The sequence below is a fragment of the Bombus flavifrons genome, chromosome 5 (assembly GCF_040668555.2).
Source record: "Bombus flavifrons isolate JBK064 chromosome 5, iyBomFlav1_principal, whole genome shotgun sequence".
Lineage (NCBI taxonomy): Eukaryota > Metazoa > Arthropoda > Insecta > Hymenoptera > Apidae > Bombus > Bombus flavifrons.
In genome coordinates, this window is record NC_138446.1 from 13,727,232 (window position 1) to 13,746,673 (window position 19,442).

The following is a 19,442-nucleotide window of genomic DNA, read 5'->3' on the forward strand; positions in this document are numbered from 1 at the left end:
AAAGTATACTTTTAGAATTATCATACCAATATTAAACACGAATAACAAATTATCACAATAATAACATAGTGATTCCCACGCGTATACAAGATGATCGATCATCATAAATCAATGAAACAATTTACTAAATATATAAACGAACGTAAAGCGAATATAAAGAGTAATAATAATTTAAAGGACCTACCTATCCACGAGGTTCTCCATGCTGTTTCGCAATCGTTGTGAAAAGTTCGTGGAAATATTGTTCTTCATTTCGGATATGCCGCGTTGAAGTTCTCTTAGGTCGCTCTTCATGGAGCTTGCTTTCATCTCACTCGATGAAGACGAGGTAAGAATCCTCTGCGAGGATTTGGCCACCCTGCTCGAACTGCTGCTGCTGCTCTGGCTCTGGTTCGTCGTCAGCATCTGCCGAGTCAAAAGCCGTTTACGTTCTATTTAAAATCCACGTGAGATGACTCACTCTCGCCTATTCGTCTCAGGCTCTTCCTCTCTCACTCTCATTCTCTCTCTCTTTTTTTGTAACCGCTCTCTCAAAGCACACCTTTGGTCTCTGTTTTTCACGCGAATCGTCCCAGTCACTTTTCACAGATTTTTCGTTCTTGTTAAGCTGTTTGGACCCAATCCATGACATTTTCGCGGTTATTGTGCGTCTATTGCGAAAACTTACGTTTCTCGATAAATTATGTAATTTCGGTGATCTGATTTGTTTCAGGGAAATTGGATGACAGTGTTTTAGGGAAGGTAGATCAGAACTTACGTTCAGTTTGTGTATTTGAAATTTTACAAAGAGGAAATTTTAAATAGAAATCTTACGCGGAGAAAAATTTTAAGCACTCGATGATATAAAAGATCACACGGCGCGACGAAAGATTCGATTATCAAACTGTTCTCGTTATCGGATGGTAGAAAAATCTACCGAGTAATTGAAGGTATAAACTATCGAAGTGAAATGTCATGTCAAACAACAGAGACGGTCTTTTAAATTGCTTTTAAATTAGAGAAACTTTATGTGACACTTGATACTCCGTAATCAGCTGCATATATCAGTATTCTACTTCTGGCACACCCTGTATATCAGACATTCGAACGCAGCGGATTATTTCCAGTGAAATCAAACTCCGAATAATTCATTTGCCGTGGCAACGATCGATTCGATGGTTATTCCAAACAAACGATGTAAATTTATTTTCTAAATACTCTAGGAAACTCTAATATTCAACAGATTCTCAGAACATTCCTAGGAACGTTCGTTAGAAGACGAGTAAATTCAACGTCCCGAGGAAGAAGAGATTATGAAGCGGTTATGAAGAGATTATGAATCCTTGAGAATGATATCCTTGAAGATCGCAGGCCTGCAAGTCGTATGTTTGGTTTCGGTCAGGTTAAAAAAAAAATTCACGTGGGCAAGAATTACGTAAAGTGAGAAGGATGCATAAGATCGGTGATTATGTGAATATTTCTTTAGAGACGAAGAATTCCGACTAAAGAGAGATAAGAAAGATCGGTTTTTAATTCGAGTGTCTGGGAACTGTACGTACGATATTGATGATCGTGATCAAAGTTTTTAAAGATTTGAGTTTCAAGAAGCATAGCGTTACTTATGATAACGATGCAGATGTTATGAAAATATAGAGTTCAGAATAAAATTATTTAGAACTAAATTTTAAATTGATGAATCTTTGTATCATTTGATCGTTTGTGCGTGAATTTTTGTATCGAAATTCCATCGTTCTAATTTAGATTTAAATACACAGATGAATTTTCGTATTGAGAATTGTGAACATTTAAATGCTTGAATTAACAAATACCATTCCAAAATCTGGTTCATCTCTTAATGAATTCTCGGTAAATGAGCCATTAGTTCTCAGTCATAATCTGAACTTCAATTTTTTTTTTTATTCACATATCTAATCACTATATCGATCCAATTAGTAATTATCACTCATTGATACAAAGAATGTAAGAAATTCTCAAATAATTACCTACTCAACAGACTGCATCAAAAACGATCTAATTATGATTACTCGACGATCGTTACTTTCGTCTGATCGACTCATCGATGCAAATAGACTATCAAATAAAAGAAGCTATTTAAATTCCCGACAAATCACTGCACTTTCAAGAACGCTGCCTCGAAACAAAATACACTGATGAGTATCGAAAGCTTACTAACATGAAAATCCATTAAGAATGGAATCGAGGCGTAATTAAAAGAGAATGTTTCGATGATAAGGGTATCAGTGGGCGGTACTGAAACACGTGGACTCTATATCATTGCACAATCGGTTGATTTCGACCAACGAATCGCGTTTCTAGATCTTTATATTATAATTTCTCAATAAAATAGATAACCTAGACTCTCCCTTACTTTCAATCGAATTTTGATCTTATTGCAAATTTTCTTCGCGATCTTTTAGTTAATCTTCTTTCTTTTTAAACTTCTGCCGAGGGTCAGAGTCACGTGATTGAAAAGAAATACGTGACCGAAATTATGCGAGGGTTCAACGTTTTCCACGTGTACCAATTGGCGCCAAGAGAATTTTGCTTATTGCAACTAACACAGATAACAACTACAGGCGATTCTATCTTAGTACAATTACATATATATCATTTTAGTGCCCATAAAAAGCGAAGGTATAAATAGTTTCAACAAGAACGTGTAGGTAATTCTGTTTCAAGAAATCACGATATCCCGTGACCGAAATAAACAGAAAATACAGGATTTGAAAGTAGGCGCGTACAAAGACCGACGTGTACTTAAAGTTCCATTTTGAACAAATGAAAAACAAACACACAGTTAGTCATATTTTAATAGCAACGAATGTATCGAGGAATTTTTATCTTTCACGCTGTTATATTGGTACTATAAAATCTATTTCGAAATCTGCTTATAACAAACAACTCACGCTTTGTAGAAATTAAACATATTTTTACTCGCAATAGGTTTTCAAAATATCGATCATGCTTTATCAAAGATGATAGCTCGATATCTTGGCTTCGCTTTTGTTGAGAATTTTCTCTTTCTAAGATGGTCTGTGAGTTGTCCTGGCCACGTGGCGCGTGATACTTGGTGAAAAGTGACGTCGATTTAATTTTGGAAATTCGTTCAAGCTGGTCGCGGAACCGGGAGGCGTTCTCGACAGAATAATTCCTAGTTTTCGAGAAATTCGGGAAATTCAGCGTGGGTGGGAGGCGTCGCGTCGCGACGCTCTAGTCGAATTAAAGGTCATTCTTCGTCATAATCTCCAAATAGAAAGTTCGATGGCAGCTTATTAAGTCATTCTTGAGAGACACGCGTTAGGGAAGACGGGGTTGCAGAGATTAAAACTCACTCTTGGACCTGAATTTTGCCAGCTCTTGGCAGAGAAACATGTGAACGATTAGATGTAGTTCGTGCAGTCAAAACAGTGGTTACATTTAGAAACTTTGAGCGCAATCAATCGATAGACTGGTACATAGGAAACTTATAGTAAATAACTAACCAGCATTTCCTTCGTTTTTTGTATTTTGATTTCTTTCTATTTAAAAATTCGTTTCACTTATCTGGTAATTAGATTGGTGTTTACGCGAATGTTTATGCATTCACGCGAGATTGAATATAGAAAAATGTACGCCGTATACAAAAATGTAGATCATATAAAACATAAAATATACATATAGATTGCGGATGTTTATGCATTTATACTTCTGTAGAAAAACACAGAGTTCGTTAAATATGCAAAAATGTATAAAGTATTCAAAGTATAGTACTTGTTACAAGATTCAGAAAAATATAAATTTGCATAAATATGCAGTCTAGTCATACAGATAGTTATATATTTAGAATTGTCTGTTTGATTGTCTACTTCTTTAGAATTGTCTAGTTTAATTGAAATACAAATATTTTGCATAAAAATCCAGTCTATCGATAATTGTTTTTGATATACATTCCTTAATATTTGTATCTTCTTTTTTTTTTATTATGTATGTAACTTTGTTTGGTGTTTTATTTTACAACTAACTAATTAAATATGTAATTGAAAATTTACCTGTGACGACGAAGTGACCTGTGGATGATGGGTAACGTGGCTCCTTCCGCTTACCATGTTGTTCTTTTTTTGAAAATTCTCCATAACAGTGTGCATGTCACCGTTTTCCCCTCCCTCCACTGGGAACTCCGACATCTGCAATAATAAACCACGTGGTTAATCATCAACTTTCATTGCTGGTTCCTATTGTTTTCGATGTATTTATTTCATTTTATTCTCGAATTTAAAACAATTAAATATCGTATAACATAATCGTCGCACTAATTTATACTGACTCAAAAATTGTGTCAAAAATCTATTATCGTATGAGTGAATTTAACGACAGAATGTTTGCATAAGTCTGTATATCGTAATTTGTTGTCGTACACAAGTACTATCGTTCACCGTACGGCACACCAAGTACAAATGATCGAACTGTGAAAAGTCGCTGCGACTGGAAATCAGGCGAACAGCTACCACCCACGTGCTCGTTAATTGCACACGACCGATCCACCAGCTGATCCCGGATCTTGAAAATTCGTTGAAAAGTGGTCGGCCTTTCTCGCTTCATTAATTGGCTCGCGTTTCGAAAGCATATTGGTATAACGCGTGAAAAGCATTATGGAAACGAATGTTTGTCGCTTCCACTCTGAGAAGATTATCGAAGTCCAGTAAACAAGAAGTAAATACGTTCTTTCTTAGATTCGACCTCGATGACGCGACCGAGAAATGCAACTAGAGAAATACACTGCCGTTGTTTCATAGCGATGTTCGAGTGAGGTTAGACTTGGTATTAGAGGAATAAGAGAGGAATAAAAGAGAAATAGGAGGAAAAAGAAAAAGAAAAATAATCGAAGTGACACGAAGAAGCTTCGTAAAGCTTTCGATTCCACGTACGGCTTACGAGCACACTTGGACGTTTCTAGGAAAAAGACATGCGAGATATGCGAGTCTCGCAACACGTCTGTTACGTAAATGGAACCTTGTGGTCAACGGAACCGAAGGAAACACGTTCGCATACCGCTCGCGCTTGTGTATCAACACACCAGCATACACGCACGTCGAGTACTCGTTTAAAAAACTGCTATGGCAAAATGTAAACAGAGTGTACTCGCGTTTAGTACACGTGTAAACGGAGAGTACACACGTACTCTATATTGACATGTGATAGTAAGGCGAGACATTAGTTTAGCGCTAATTCAATAATTGTTGTTAGTAATGCCCTGATTTGATACTAATTCTGTACATTAGTGACACCTAAATCGTACCACGGAATAACATCAAAGTTATCAATGCATATTGAAAAAAATAAAACTTTCAAGGTTTATAAAAGGAACGCTATCATATTGTTATATAGTATTAACTACAAGGACTGTACGGTGATATTTATCACAGGTAAAAATTGATAAAGATAGTAGAAAAAATACAAAACATCCATATAAGAAGTATTACTTGATTACATAAATTGTGTACAAATAGTTGTCACATATGAAAATTGGCTAAAATTACTTGGTATAATCAACGAACGATCATTCAATCAGTGATATAAAAAGGTTAAGAGAAGAACGATACGGTATTTAAACGGGCACAGTGGCGCGCGAGTGGCCGAAACACTAACCATTTGACAGTTCAGCGAGGGCACGCACACTTCCTCTTGCAACCTACTCCTCTTTACTATCTCTTCTTCTCCCCGCCATTGCCTCCTTATCGTTTTGAGAACCTCGATCGACATGTACTCGCAGCATCCCGATGCGATTCCCGGATCTGCACGGGCACTGGTGTCACACGGAACGATATTCGTTCAATTTCACGTGTCATCGTTACTTGTGGTTTTTGACTACGCGTGTGATTGCTCTTTCATCCTGACTACGAATTACGCAACGATGACTTTTTGATCAGATCCGTCACTTTCGTAACGGGGAATATTGAACGATGATCGATTTCGATGGATGATTATGCTGGAGAACGTATAATTAAACATAAATATAGATCACGAATGCCTTATGAAGAGCGTGATCCTCGTTTCGAAAAAGAAGAGATAAACAGCGAAGTCTTCCGTTCCTTTTCTGTCACTGGAACGAACAATTGTTAGAAAGAGAAAGAGAAATCACGTTAAATATCTCTAATATTTTTAAGGCTCTGAGGTACACGCGGTCTATATTTCGTATATCTATGAATGAGTAGAATGTGTACCGGCTGACACTGAGGACACACACGTAGCCGGCAGCCGGATTGATAAGTATCGCGTGACGGTCAGACTCGAACTGAGCGACTGTGTTGCGCTGATGCCGCGAGAGCCGCGATCGTAGCGCCGCCCTCCCCGCCACGGCGACCCCGCGAACTTGCGAATTCCGCATAGCGAACGCGCACGTGAGAAAAGCCTCGAATTAAGAACGAAAACCAGGTCGTACGTCGGGATTCTAGGAAAAAGCAATGAACTAAATTAACGAAGACGTGCTTGACTATTATATGGCGCGTGAATTAATGAAATAAACGCATTAAATCTCTGATAATTGTTATTCAAAGCGTAGAAAGAAGACCCCCCCCCCGTAACGTAAACACTCATGTCCGAATCTCATAGCGGAACTACTGGTATAGACAAAATGATAAATTTGTAGTCTCATAGAAATTTAATAAATTCACGCCGTATTTTAAGAAATTTAAATGATCTTTATGTAAAAGATTCATTTCGATTTCGATTACTAATTATTTGGCAATTCTGATGTCAAGCTTTTCGATAATACTGAAATTTAATGAGAGATTTTGGTCATTGTGATAGTTTCTATAAAACCTTCGTAGTCTTAAATATTTTATTTCCAATATAGATATTACAAAGTCATTAATAAGAATTCTATCAATAATAAACGTCAATTTGTGAAATTCCTTTATTTCTTACATAAAACAGATGGCACCATTTTATGAATGGACGAAAGAACGAAGATGATCGTAAAGACGTTATCTTATTAGTTATGCTTTTTTTTCTTCGCTAGAGATAAAAGGCTGGACACTGTACACAATGCGGAGGAGACCGACGAAAGTTTTTCGTCATGCTAGAACGACCGAAGACAAAAAGTGCCGCGTTATTCGCAGAATCGAGTTATCGTTGTCCCAGTTTTACAACCGCCCCCGTTTCAACAAGGGGTAGCGGAGCAATTAATGGGATCGAAAAATCGATCGATTTTATGGTTTGACTTCTACGAATCTCCATGTCAATTGGAACTCAAATTGGAGAATAAAATTCAATTCATGAAGTTGCTTGTTTATGCTGAACGTAATAATAGGCTTCTCAATGTATGAGAACGACGACGTTGAAATTGTCACATGTACAGGCTGCCTCGTAAATAACAATTGTAAAGTATTAGAAGATCAGCCGAGAGCTTTATGACAGTGGAATGGAAAATATAGAAGTAAAACGGCAAACAATCGTAGAAAATAAAGAAAAATGCATCACTGATCGATTACTAGACTGTAAAGCTTTATATGCATTTGCGGGATATTTAAATGTGGAATAACGTACAGAGTGCACATAATATGCAAAAATATTTAATGCTCCTTGTATTCTGCTCCATTTGATTATATATGTCATAATCTGATAAAACCGTGTCACAAAGAAACAAGAAATTGAGAACATTACATCATACTCCGGAAAAGCTTTGGACTATTTAGCAAGTTAGTAAAATTTCTTTTGGGAACAACACTCGTATATCTACCACTATCTATTTTCAGTCTGTCTATAAAACTAACGTGTCTAGAAGCGACTCGTGACAGCCCTCGACTGATTTACGTTTCGAGGGAATGTTGGTTTCCTCTTATCTACTGTTCTGGGCTCACAGTGAAGCGCGTCTGAGAATCCAGGTCAGGATTTTCGTCTATCGTGATACTGAACGAACCACTGAAGGAAGCTGAGAATGTATGCCAGTCGGTATTCGAAGCGAGGGTTATGGCATATGGAACTCTTTCAAGATTTGGACACTCCAGGAAGAGAGACCCGAAGATTGCAATGGAAGTGATTAAACCTTCCTCTTTTCGAAGTTCCATATTGTCGAAATTGAATATAGGAGGAAGAACGAAGATCACGATGCTACCTTTTGTAGAAATTGATTTGTATATACAGGCTACTTCACCTGACAAACAATTTTTTAACCACTTTGCGGTCATGTAAGAAAAGTCAGCTTCGAACCAAAATTTAACAGTATCGAATGCAACAAATGGCCATGTAATAAAATTTTCGCTAATAGTTTCTACTCATGTGTAGTAATTAAGAGTGCCACACACTGCTTGAAATGATATGAATCAACTCTAATATACGCAATTATGGTATAGAAAAAGATCTTTTTTATTCGATACTTTCAACCGTAAAGCAATTACAATATTGAGACCAAAAGACGATCGGAGAAAGTTCAGAAAGAAGACGCGAACCAACCATATCAAACGCTGCACAACGAACCTCTTCACCAGCGATATTACCGTCATTACCTCTTAAGCTCAGCAACCAGAGCCCAATCCCGTAAGTCATCTTCGATGCACTGTATAAGGAACGAGCGACGATGAAGAAAGAAGCAGAGGAGAAAAAGTAAGCAGCTGGGCGATGGAAAAGAGGGACACAAAGACTGGAATGCGGTCTAACGAGGTGAATGTAAGAAAACTCCAACAACCAGGACGTCGAATGTCGTGGAATTTTGGCGAGAGTATACCGGGTGACCTCGACATACGTGTCGGCCGTAAGAATTGAAAATTCAGTCAACGGATCGAAGATGAAACAACGATAAAAAGTCAAAGAGGAAAAAGAAACAGGCGGAACGAAAGAAAAAAAGATAAGGAGAAATATTTTCGAAAAGAAATAGATAAGAAGTTAGGTGCGGCGTGCGACGCGCCGCTTTGATAGGTCAGCGACCAAATAATTTCTTTCCAGCTAGTTCGTTAAGAAAAGAAACGATAAATGTCAACGATTGGCGCCATTTGATTTATGGAGTCACAAATGGCGCAATAAACGCTCTGTTACAATTACCACGATCCATTGATCCATTGATCCATTGATTTCCTTTAGCGATTAGATTTTCTTAGCACGATTCGAACAAGTATTGTTGCACTATGTTGATGATTGTTCGAACGTGTCGTGATTACATAGGTACGTGTGTCCCGAGATAAGAATGAGATCGATAGTGAAAATATTATGTAGGTTGTTTCGATCGATACCTTCGACTTGGCTCGTCTATTATTGTTGGAACAGGTGATAGGATTTTCTTGGATGGTTTTCGAGTGACGCGTGTTTCACTTTGTTTGATTTCGCTTCATTGGGAGTGTTTTCGTATCATGTAGATAATTGTCTAGATCATTTAAGAATACCATGTATCATTGACGAGTGTCGAAAATTAATCATATTCGTTAACAGACTGCGGATATTTACGCAAATTCATATTTTGAAGGAACAGACTTGAAGAGATGAAATTTAAATAGAAATTTGTCTTTGAACATGTTTCTGAAGAAGAAGTATATCATGAAGTATTTTTGTGTAAGTTTCGAGAACTATGCATATGACTTTATCACACCGGCGTTGACGAGAAAGCTGTAGAATGATTATAGAATTTCTACAAAAATTTTGTGAACGCTATTTACAAATATTTTTCTAATAAATAACAACTTAATAGTTCGTCTGGTTACAAAGAACGCTCTTTTCTACAATTCCACTTGTGCATCTTCATCAATTGAAATATCTATAAGAAAAACCTTGATGCCCAAAGGCACTTAATCAAACGCATTGATAAAGTTCAATCGAGACAATTAAAAACATTGTCATTTAACAATAACTTGTCTATTTCGCGTGTGGAATGGAGTCTCAAGGTTTCCAGCTGAGTATAACGGAGACAGTTTCTTGGCGCTTCCGTGTGGCTTCGAGTAAGCAAAAGGTTCTATCACCGAGAGCATTGGCAGACAGCTGTAGGCGTATTGACTCTCGCCAGACACAAAGAGGCGATTCGGAGACGTCGCCTCGTGACACTGTCGTTGTATCGAGAGAATCGTCTGTATACGAACGGGTTGTAAGCTCGTGTTCATAATCCTTGACGAAGACGCCGCTGCGCCGCGCGTTAAAGCCGGATTTCCAACGATACAAAGGCTCCAATTCGAGCCTCGTCCCACTGTGATTCTCTTCATCTTGATTTTATTCATTGTTTATGTTCCTTTTATAACTCGCACAATGTCTCGTGTTTAAGATCTAAATAGGATTTAATTATTTTGTTAATTATTTGGGAAATGTTGGCCCCATTGTATTTTATTTATTATAAGAGAAAACGAGATGTTGCAATTTACGCGTATAAAATTTGTATCTCAGATGGAAAGAATAAAATTTCTATAAACACGCTTAGACTTTGAAAACTTTCACGCAGTTCTTTGTTCTGTTCTTCTACAAAGACACGTATGATTTTCAAGTTTGTAGCCTACTTTATCTTTGTTCTTTCATTACCTATCTTTTGTTTAATTACGTATAGAGATTCATCGATGATCAAAATGTCGGTAAGATATTTATTGCATGCATATATTTGGTATATAAAAGAATTAATATACAGCACGATATAACGGACAATCGACTGTTTAAATACTTTCTTTTCTGTTTTCTGTAAGATACAACTTGCCCGAGATATCTTGTACCTTCTATGTACACTTTCGGATTTGTTTGAAATTTTATCAATGTGATAAATTTGCGACAATTTATCGCGATAAATAGAGTTTCGTTACAGTACTAGTGAAATTTCAAAATGTTTCACACAACACGCATAATATATTCATAAAATGTTTCTGCAAGTACTCGAATACTCTGATGAGTCAGTGTGTGTCGACATCTTCCACTCGAATAAATCGACACGTTTAAATGGAATCTAAAAATTGAATCTTGCATCTGCACAAGTTTCCTAAACTTTGAACTCGTTTATTTAATCATACGTATGACGCGAAATGACGCAAATTTCTTCTAATTCCAACAATTTCGTTCGCGATCGAGCTATGGAAGGTGTGTACGGCGTGACGCGACACTCTGTTGCCCGCTCAAACAAAGAAGTCCTCTGTGAGTTCCGAAGGAAACACGTTCCTCCGGTTCTACGCGCATAAAGGAGCTCTCTCGCCTAGCCGAGAGCAGGAATTCCTTGACGACCCGTCGTGGCATTGAGACACCAGAGATAAGAACCGGAGGAATTTCGCGCCAAGAAAATCCACCTTACCGATTCCGTGATAACAGGCCACGAATTCTAAAGCAAGTACTAAATCAACTAAAATTGAACGAAGAATCGGAAGAAATATAAAATTGCAGATTTGGATGAAGATATAAATGGTGACAAATTTTTTGAATGGGAAATCGATTATTGGTGATATTGTTTATCAGATTAGGGTAATCAATTGGTAAAAGAGCTTTCGAATTTTAAGAAAAGGCTCTCCTTTTATTTTAAAATTAAATAAATTTAGGTGTAGGTAGGAAAATTGGAAGGGGAATTGAAAAAAATATAAAAAACAGAGAGTTTCTAAACAGTGATAAAATAATCGTGAATTTGTAATTAATTAATCGGTGATCTTATTGGGAAATACGGTTCAACCAAATTCGTCGAAATTTTAATAGAAGAAATTGCGATTAACGTCTCGTGTAGAAACTAATGTTCCGCTCCTCATCGAAACAAAGTTCGAATTCATTGGAGATCATGATTTCTCTGATTTAATTAATATTTAATTAATTAATATTAATAAATTTAATTATAAAACTATGAATTTTAAAAAAGGTCAAGCAGCTCTAAGAACTGGGGTCTCGAACCTGAAACGTGTTTGAGTTAATGTCAACGATTAGAAAAACATAATTATGTATATTAAATGTGAAATCTACAACGAGAAAACTTGTTTAGTCATTGAGACTATATCCAGTTAAAATATTCTTATATTTAATTTTGGATATAGTGAAAGAAATTATAATCCAAGAAACGGCTAATAATACCACGAATCAAGTTTGTACCGAGAAAAGGTAGGTAATCCTTGTTAATTCTAATTTTTGATGATCGATAATTCTTATCAGCTTTGATATTGTCGAAACTGTACTTATAAATATCTGGCTGCGATATAATCAAAGCGTTCAATGAACGTTTATTAGTAAACAATCGAACGATTTCAGTACAACTGATTTAACCTTCTAAAAATTATTATCTAAAAATATCATTTAAATTTCAAAGTATCTCTAACAAGATCATCCGAAGATTACTTGATTTCATTGATCTTTTATTCCACGAGAAATATTGCGTTTGTATTGTATTTATTTTCAATAAATTCATTTAAATTACACAACTTTCGTATTCGATTGACGTAAGAATAATTAAAACGCGAATTGAATTAAATTAATTTCAGTGAAATATATTCAATTTACGATTCGACCAACAGACAAGAGGTACTTCCGATCTGGGAAGCCCAAAGGATCCTGTATGGGACCGGTTTGCGAAACTTTCACGCCAGCCAGAACTTTGAAACAGTCCTTCACGAGCTGGAACAATGAATCTAGAACGGATCAGAACAAGAAAGAGCACCGTGTAACATTTGACGAGTTGAAAGTGACAAATTGCAGGTTCTAGATGAGAAATTAATCGATGCTGAGGATCTTTTAGGGGCCATTAATTATTTTAAGTAGAAGGAAAGTTGGACGGATTTGGTTTGTAGGCTGTTTGACCTTATTCTTTAACTTCGAAGCATATAGTTTGTACTGTTTATTTTAACCAAGAATGATGTATCACAAAAAGGATTTATCTTAATTTATATCAAAATGAAACTAAAAGATATTTGAAAAAAATCCCTGAGAAATTCAGAAATTCAAAAATCCAAAGACCCGAAATTTTCAAATTTGCGAAATTTATATCCTCCTTTTTCATAAATAGATGGAGGAATGGATGAATTATTAGAATACGAATTCTTATCTATATTTTACTGCAAGAAAATCTAATGAATTTAATCTGCAAAAGAATTTCAACAACCGCTTCTCTAGAATTCCTTCTGCCCACTTCACATAAATTAATATTGAGAAATATAATCAGCGTTTGAATTCCAACACGCTAAGGATCACATACACAGCATTCAGCATCGTTGTCTTTGGTAATTATAATAACCAACTTCTCGTTCGAGCTGACCACTTTAATAGGAAAAAAAAATGATCGGAATAGTCCACGCTTCGTTTCATCGTTAGACCATAAGCTACACACATAGTGTACGATAGAAGTTGAATGGGCAAAAAGTCAATCGAAACGATTAAGACATCGGCAATTGCGCAAAAAAATGGTGCGTTCGACGATTATCGGTGGCGATGCACTTATATCGAGCTTATGGCATTCGGCCAGCGCATTCTGTAGCCTTATATAAGAGAACACAGACACAAGGAACACGATGATTACATGTCATTAGGCGGAGCGCGCGCTGCGGACCGATGCCTCTCGATTTGGCAACTGCTTCAGCATGATTCGAAGGCTGACCAAATTAATTAGTCGCACAAATCGTCGCTTCAAGGTTGCAAGGCCTTACCTGAATCTTAATTGATCGATGTTCCGTCGTAAATTCCCCTAATTTACCTTTGGAAAAATGCTCTTCATTTTTAACGCTAACCTTACCAGACCCGGTCAAATGACCCGTTTCAAAATTTAATTAAAAATTGTACGTTCGTCAATATCTCTTTTGTTCGTCTAACTTTATGTAAATTCTTATATTAACAAAAATTGGAAAGTTGATTAATTAACGGAATTTACATGAAGTCAGACGAACAAAAGGAATAATAATAAAATTTAAATTAAATTTCGGAACTGGTCATTTGACCGGGTCTGAATGAAAATGGAGAAATGGAACTTAAATATAGAGAATAATTAATAAAGTTATAACACGTTGAAGGATCTTTTTAATTTCTTACGTACATTGAATTTTCTTGATTCTAAAAAATAATTCTTCTTTGACGGATGGATAATGTAGGTACGATCAGTTGTAAATTTAATTAAGACAGAACGAAGTTGCAGGAAACAGGAACTGGAATGATTCATTAAACATGAATGTGATAAAGCGCATGATAAGTATCGATTACATACAGCAAAGACAAGATGAATCACGATCGCACAATCGTGTACTGAACAATCAGTAGTTGTTTAGTTAACAGATGCTGATTACAGCGGAAGGAGGAACAACATGCCTACTCTCTTAGCACTCTTACTACGGGTAAATATTCCAGTAGTAAATAACTTAGTGTACAAATCACGAATTCGACGATACCAGACTTCCCTTCTGCGTTAAAAAATACCTAATATTTTAACGTAAACACATTTATTAAAATGAAAGATTAATGCCATAGCCAAACATTTCAAAGCTTCTAAAAAAAAAAAAAAAAAGTAACCACCCACGTTGAAACTATCGAAGCTACCTTGCACAGCTCATCCTATCGTCGTTTCTTTCACTGGTTAACTCTTCAATTACCTTTAACCATGCACGCCAATTAAATTGCCCGTTTACCTCATTTAATCGTCGCTCAATCAACAACGTTCTCCGTTGCGTAAGAGATTCGTCGAGTCTCGTTTTATTCGGACAATCACGGATTCGAAGAGAGGGGCACGTGAGTGGAGGCAACGGTTCCAAGAAGCGGCGACACGGTAGCCAAAGAAACGGCACGAGACGAATCGCTACCGAGAAGCGGTCTGTTAACCCGTTTGCGACCGCTTGAACACGATTTGCGTCACCGTGTCGGAATACTGGCGTGGAATGCGCACGGAGAAGAGGCATCCAAGGTACTCGAAGAGGAAGTCTGGTTCTTTCGCGCGTCCCTCGAGAGGACAGCTGAAACGATGTTGGAATAACACTCGAATAGGTTACGTTCGATGGCGTGGTGACGAAACGTGTAATTTTGTACGAACCTTTCAACCGTATTTTAATACGCTTACATTGATTTGTAATTCGATGAATTGTTGTTATTTATGGAACGATTGGTAACACAGTATCGAAGGAATTTTCGTTTCATAATAATATTACGTAGAGATCGTTGTATCGCTTCGAGGTAGAGCACTCGGATAAGTAAATCGTCGAACAGAGTAACGATTTATACTATTAATGTATATCGCGATGAAAACAATGTCTTTATCTTTGATATCTAGAGACGATCGCGAGAGACATTTTTGAAAGTGCTTAGTCAAGTTTGTCTATCTTAATCGACGATGTTTTAAAGCAATGATTCATACGGATTCTCCGTATCCTACTAGTTATTATGTAATCGAATATTTTGACGTTTATCCAGAATGTTAAGGAACGTCAATATTATAGTACGGTGTGTCATTCCCTCGGTTTCGAAACAAAAGTGTATTCACTTTTTACGTTGAGGAATGAATGAACGAGACATTGTGGAGGTGAAAGTGGGCGACTGTGAGTAAGACGGTGGATGTTCTGGTATACGGATGCAATCGAGTTGTAGCAAGTTTCGATGGGAAATGCTGGCCGCGTGCGGCTCGAATTCTCAAAGAGTGAAAAGAAGAGAGTTCACGTTTTAGTTTCTATTATCTTAACGTTCGAATGATTGACGGTGAAAGTGCGTGAATAGAGGAGATTCGAGTTTGAATTTCTAATTATGGCCACAGCGTCTCACATCCTTTTACGATTGTCGTGCAATCGATATCATACATAGATTAATCTACGTATAGGATACTTTATAAAAAGTACAAAGAAATAAATATTTTATAATGTACATTACAGTATTTTATGATGTTCCGATACACACTGATGGTGAAACACGATACTCGCGACGTTATAAAATAGAAATCTTCTCAACGTTCCTTCACACCATTTTAGAAGCAGAGAAACGCGTATTAAATAGGCTACGAAATTTATACGATAACATAAATCATAACTCTGTTCTACGATAATTTATCTTATTTCACACCAAGGTACAAATTCATTTCCCCGTTGCAATTTTATCCAAATACAAGATCAAGAAGATCAAGAAGAAAAATACAAAAGAAAATTGCCGAAAATCTTGATAAACACCGTTTCACAAATTCCACGCGGTTACTTCAACGACGCAGCTACGATTCCTCGGCTAATCCGCTCAAACAGCCTCAGTACGATCAATTGCATCGATGCATTCGTCCCAAGATTCCCGCTATTCCCATTTCATTCACCTTCGTGGAAGAAATCGAGGCGGCCGAGCCACCTGTCCCCGCGCGATCGTCGCTTTTGCTATTCCGATCACAGTCGTTCGTACGAGCACGAACCAGAAGTCATCACAACAGTAAACACCGATTAGTCATCTGGCGAACTTAGAAAACCTGACCCCTTCGTTGCAACGTGTATGCAATTCTATATATAAACTTTACAATCTAACTGACACATTCGTAGAATAACCGTACGTTCAGCATCGATTCCTAGACAGCGAGTGGAGTTTGATATGCCTAGAATGTATATACGTGTGTACTCGTGTATGACATTGCGTGTGGTTTTAGCGCAATGATGTCACGCCGTTGTAACGGATCGTGACGCGGTGCTTTGATTGCTTGATGGATGGTTACAACCGCGAATCTCGTTTGTGACCGAAACAATGACGCGCACGAGAGACTGTGACGTTGTGATTAGGCTGTGTGCACATATAGCGCATCATCTTCTTTCGCAGAATTCTCTCGTTTGTTCGTTCATGATCGACGTTGTAAAGTCCAACTCTTTATCGTGGCCGTTATGCTATCCAGATTAGATTTCTCCTCTCTGTTAACAACAGCTTTTTTCCAGCTACTTTTTTCGTTTCGTTTCGATCGGCAACGTGCATCGACGTGGTGTGCATTTCGAGTGATGATAAATGAGAGGTGCGAGTGTTGAAGGGTAAAGAGATGCTTCGAAGTTGAAGGGAATAGAGATGCGAGATACGTACATAGATTAGGATGATGGAAATTTTGTTTTCTTTTGGTTGGATCTGTAGCTTGTTTGCTTTCGGATGTGTAACAGGAAACATCGAATGTAGCGATAGGTGAGTCGAGATACGTCAGGATTGGAAGTTTGTTGGACTCGGGTTGAGAAGTGGTTGTTCGAGTGATAAAAAGAATTGAAGCAGGTAGAGATGCGAACAAGTTTAGGTAGATGAATATTATTTTTATACAATAAAATCGATACCTGTTTAATCGTGTAGATCTTGTAGGGAAAACTGTACTATTTAAAGAGAATCGTACTATTTTATGAGGATCTTATCACGAAGCTATTTCAACGAAGGGTATTATATTCAACTTTCTCATTGCAATCTTTCAACGATTTTTTAGAGACATCGTCTCGAATGTCTTACAACGTACGCAAAGGTAAAGAAGATCGTAAAAGTTCAATGTGAAAAAATTATGTCAGTCTAATGACAAGATTGGATCGTACAGACCTGAATACAGAATAAGATAAATAAGCTTTAAAGTTAATAAACGTCCGGTGACTCACGGACTACGCACTCTGTACTTCAATTTAAACTAAAACAGAACTATTTCTTCATTGAAACAATAGATGTTAAATCTTTCTCTTTAAGACAAAAAAAAAAAGAACGTTTTGTATCGTCACAGTATCCAATTTGTAAACCTCGGCTATTCGTCGAGCGCAACAAACGAGCTACGACGAAACGTCATCGTTTTTGAACAAACAACGTAATACATCATTCACCGTGGCGATGAACGAACGACACAGATCGAAGCCAGCTTCCTTAGAAAAAATCGAAGAGAAGAGAAGGAGAGAGACAAAAAAAAAAAGAACTGGAAAATCGGTGAGTCAGACACGACACTCCGCCGAGCGAAGATTAATTTGTAAAATTTTGAATTCTCTCGACACCTACTCAAATAGAGTATGATGTCATTCGACATGTTCGCGCCAAACACTCATTGCGAAAATATGCGTAATTACGCGAACGAGGGAAGTCATGTCACTTATGATCTCGATAACGAGACGACGACGTCGAGATTAATTGCTGCCTTGCTATCTAACTTTCCTTTGACACGTACCATGTTTACTCCACACGTGAATATTATTTATATGCGGTTACATGACGTTGCTTTGTCATAGTTAAAAGGAAAAGATTAGACAGCTAATAACGATAACAATAGGATAATGATAATAGTGTGTGAAGGCATTTGAATGTATTTGAAACGTATGTACGAGACTGAAGATTCTTGCCAATTTTAGTTTATCGAGTACGGAACTCGAAGCAATATGCGATCCAATTTTGTTTATATTATCGATCATTGATATAATGTAATCTTATAGCAGACTATTCCATTTTATTTTCTTTAAGCGATCCTTAAAGCGAAGATATAAACTTACCGATTTGAGAAAAGCGCCTCTGCCCTTGTACAGCAAACTGCTGTGAGACCTGCTGCTTCCATGCTTGTGCAGCATGTTCAGTCCCCGGTCGACGCTCATTCATAAATCTATTTTGACTCACTGCCACGCGAAGAAATTTCAACCGATGTTCGATAATTGATCGTTACACAGCTCCTACTTTTTGTTATTTATCACGTTCTATTCATAGAATCTTCAAGGACCACTCGACTTCGACGATAGTTTCGCAGGTCATACAGCTCTTTCCGAACACGATCCAATGGTCTAGTTATTTTCCCAGTTACGCACTGTATCAAGAAAACAAACACGACGAAGCGATTAAAATTCGCGTGTATTTCTTTTCCTTATAAATTTCTGTTTAAAACACGCTGAATTTTATTTAGTCGGTAAATGGATTGATCTTTCGCTGTGCAATGAATTTACGGTCGCGAATAAAGTCCGTTATCAACGAGGGAGCAGTTCGTGGGACGCAAATAGAACGCCGAAGCTGGTATCAAAATTAAGCGTGCTCGAGAACGTTGTTTTAACGACTGAAAATTACGGGACAAGATAATAATTTCGTGGTAGGACCAATGCAAACAGATCGATAGGGATCGATGGAACGATTTGCTTTCTACGGTTTTATGACACGCGACCATCACCCCCTTGTGAAACAGCTGTCCAAATAGAGACGTTGTTTTCCCTGCGATGGAATTCCGATGAAGCTTGAATAAGCGAGGAATGCAGCCGACGAAAATGTTTTATTTTCCAAGATACGTATATACTTGAAAAACTATCGAATGTCTACAACGAAGAGGACATTTCTGTTAAACCTTGGATTTGTGCTGGTCAAGGTTCGGACATGTTTGAGAAGAATATATCGAACGCGGTAAGAATACATCGAAGAATTAGCTTCTTAAATATAAAGAAGAATTTAGAAAATTTGAAGAAGATTTCTCTTTTCGAACGAACATCGCTATCTCTAAAAAATGTTACAGACTGCGAGTAACTTTAACATGAAAATTCAACACACATTGTCAAAACGTTTATAATGTAAACTGCAAAAGATCAAAATCGCTGTCAATTAGCCGCGTCTGGGAAGAAAGGAAAGAAAGATTGTCATAATAC

At 37.2% G+C, this 19,442-nt stretch overlaps 1 protein-coding gene across 8 annotated transcripts in view; it reads right to left on the reverse strand.

The window, feature by feature from the left end:
* Sarm (sterile alpha and armadillo motif) overlaps window positions 1-19,442 on the reverse strand; it is a 137,839-nt gene that overhangs the window by 21,615 nt on the left and 96,782 nt on the right. For 4 of the 8 annotated variants that reach the window (XM_069113957.1, XM_069113955.1, XM_069113956.1 and 1 more), the window contains exons 2-3: window positions 4,029-4,163; window positions 185-405 (exon numbers count right to left, since the gene is read on the reverse strand). In XM_069113957.1, the coding sequence (XP_068970058.1) occupies window positions 185-405; window positions 4,029-4,163 (356 nt within the window). Of the gene's footprint in view, window positions 1-184; window positions 406-4,028; window positions 4,164-4,394; window positions 4,415-5,625; window positions 6,256-18,317; window positions 18,623-19,442 lie in introns of those variants that run through there. The other 4 variants (XM_069113953.1, XM_069113952.1, XM_069113954.1 and 1 more) reach the window with 3 other exon arrangements.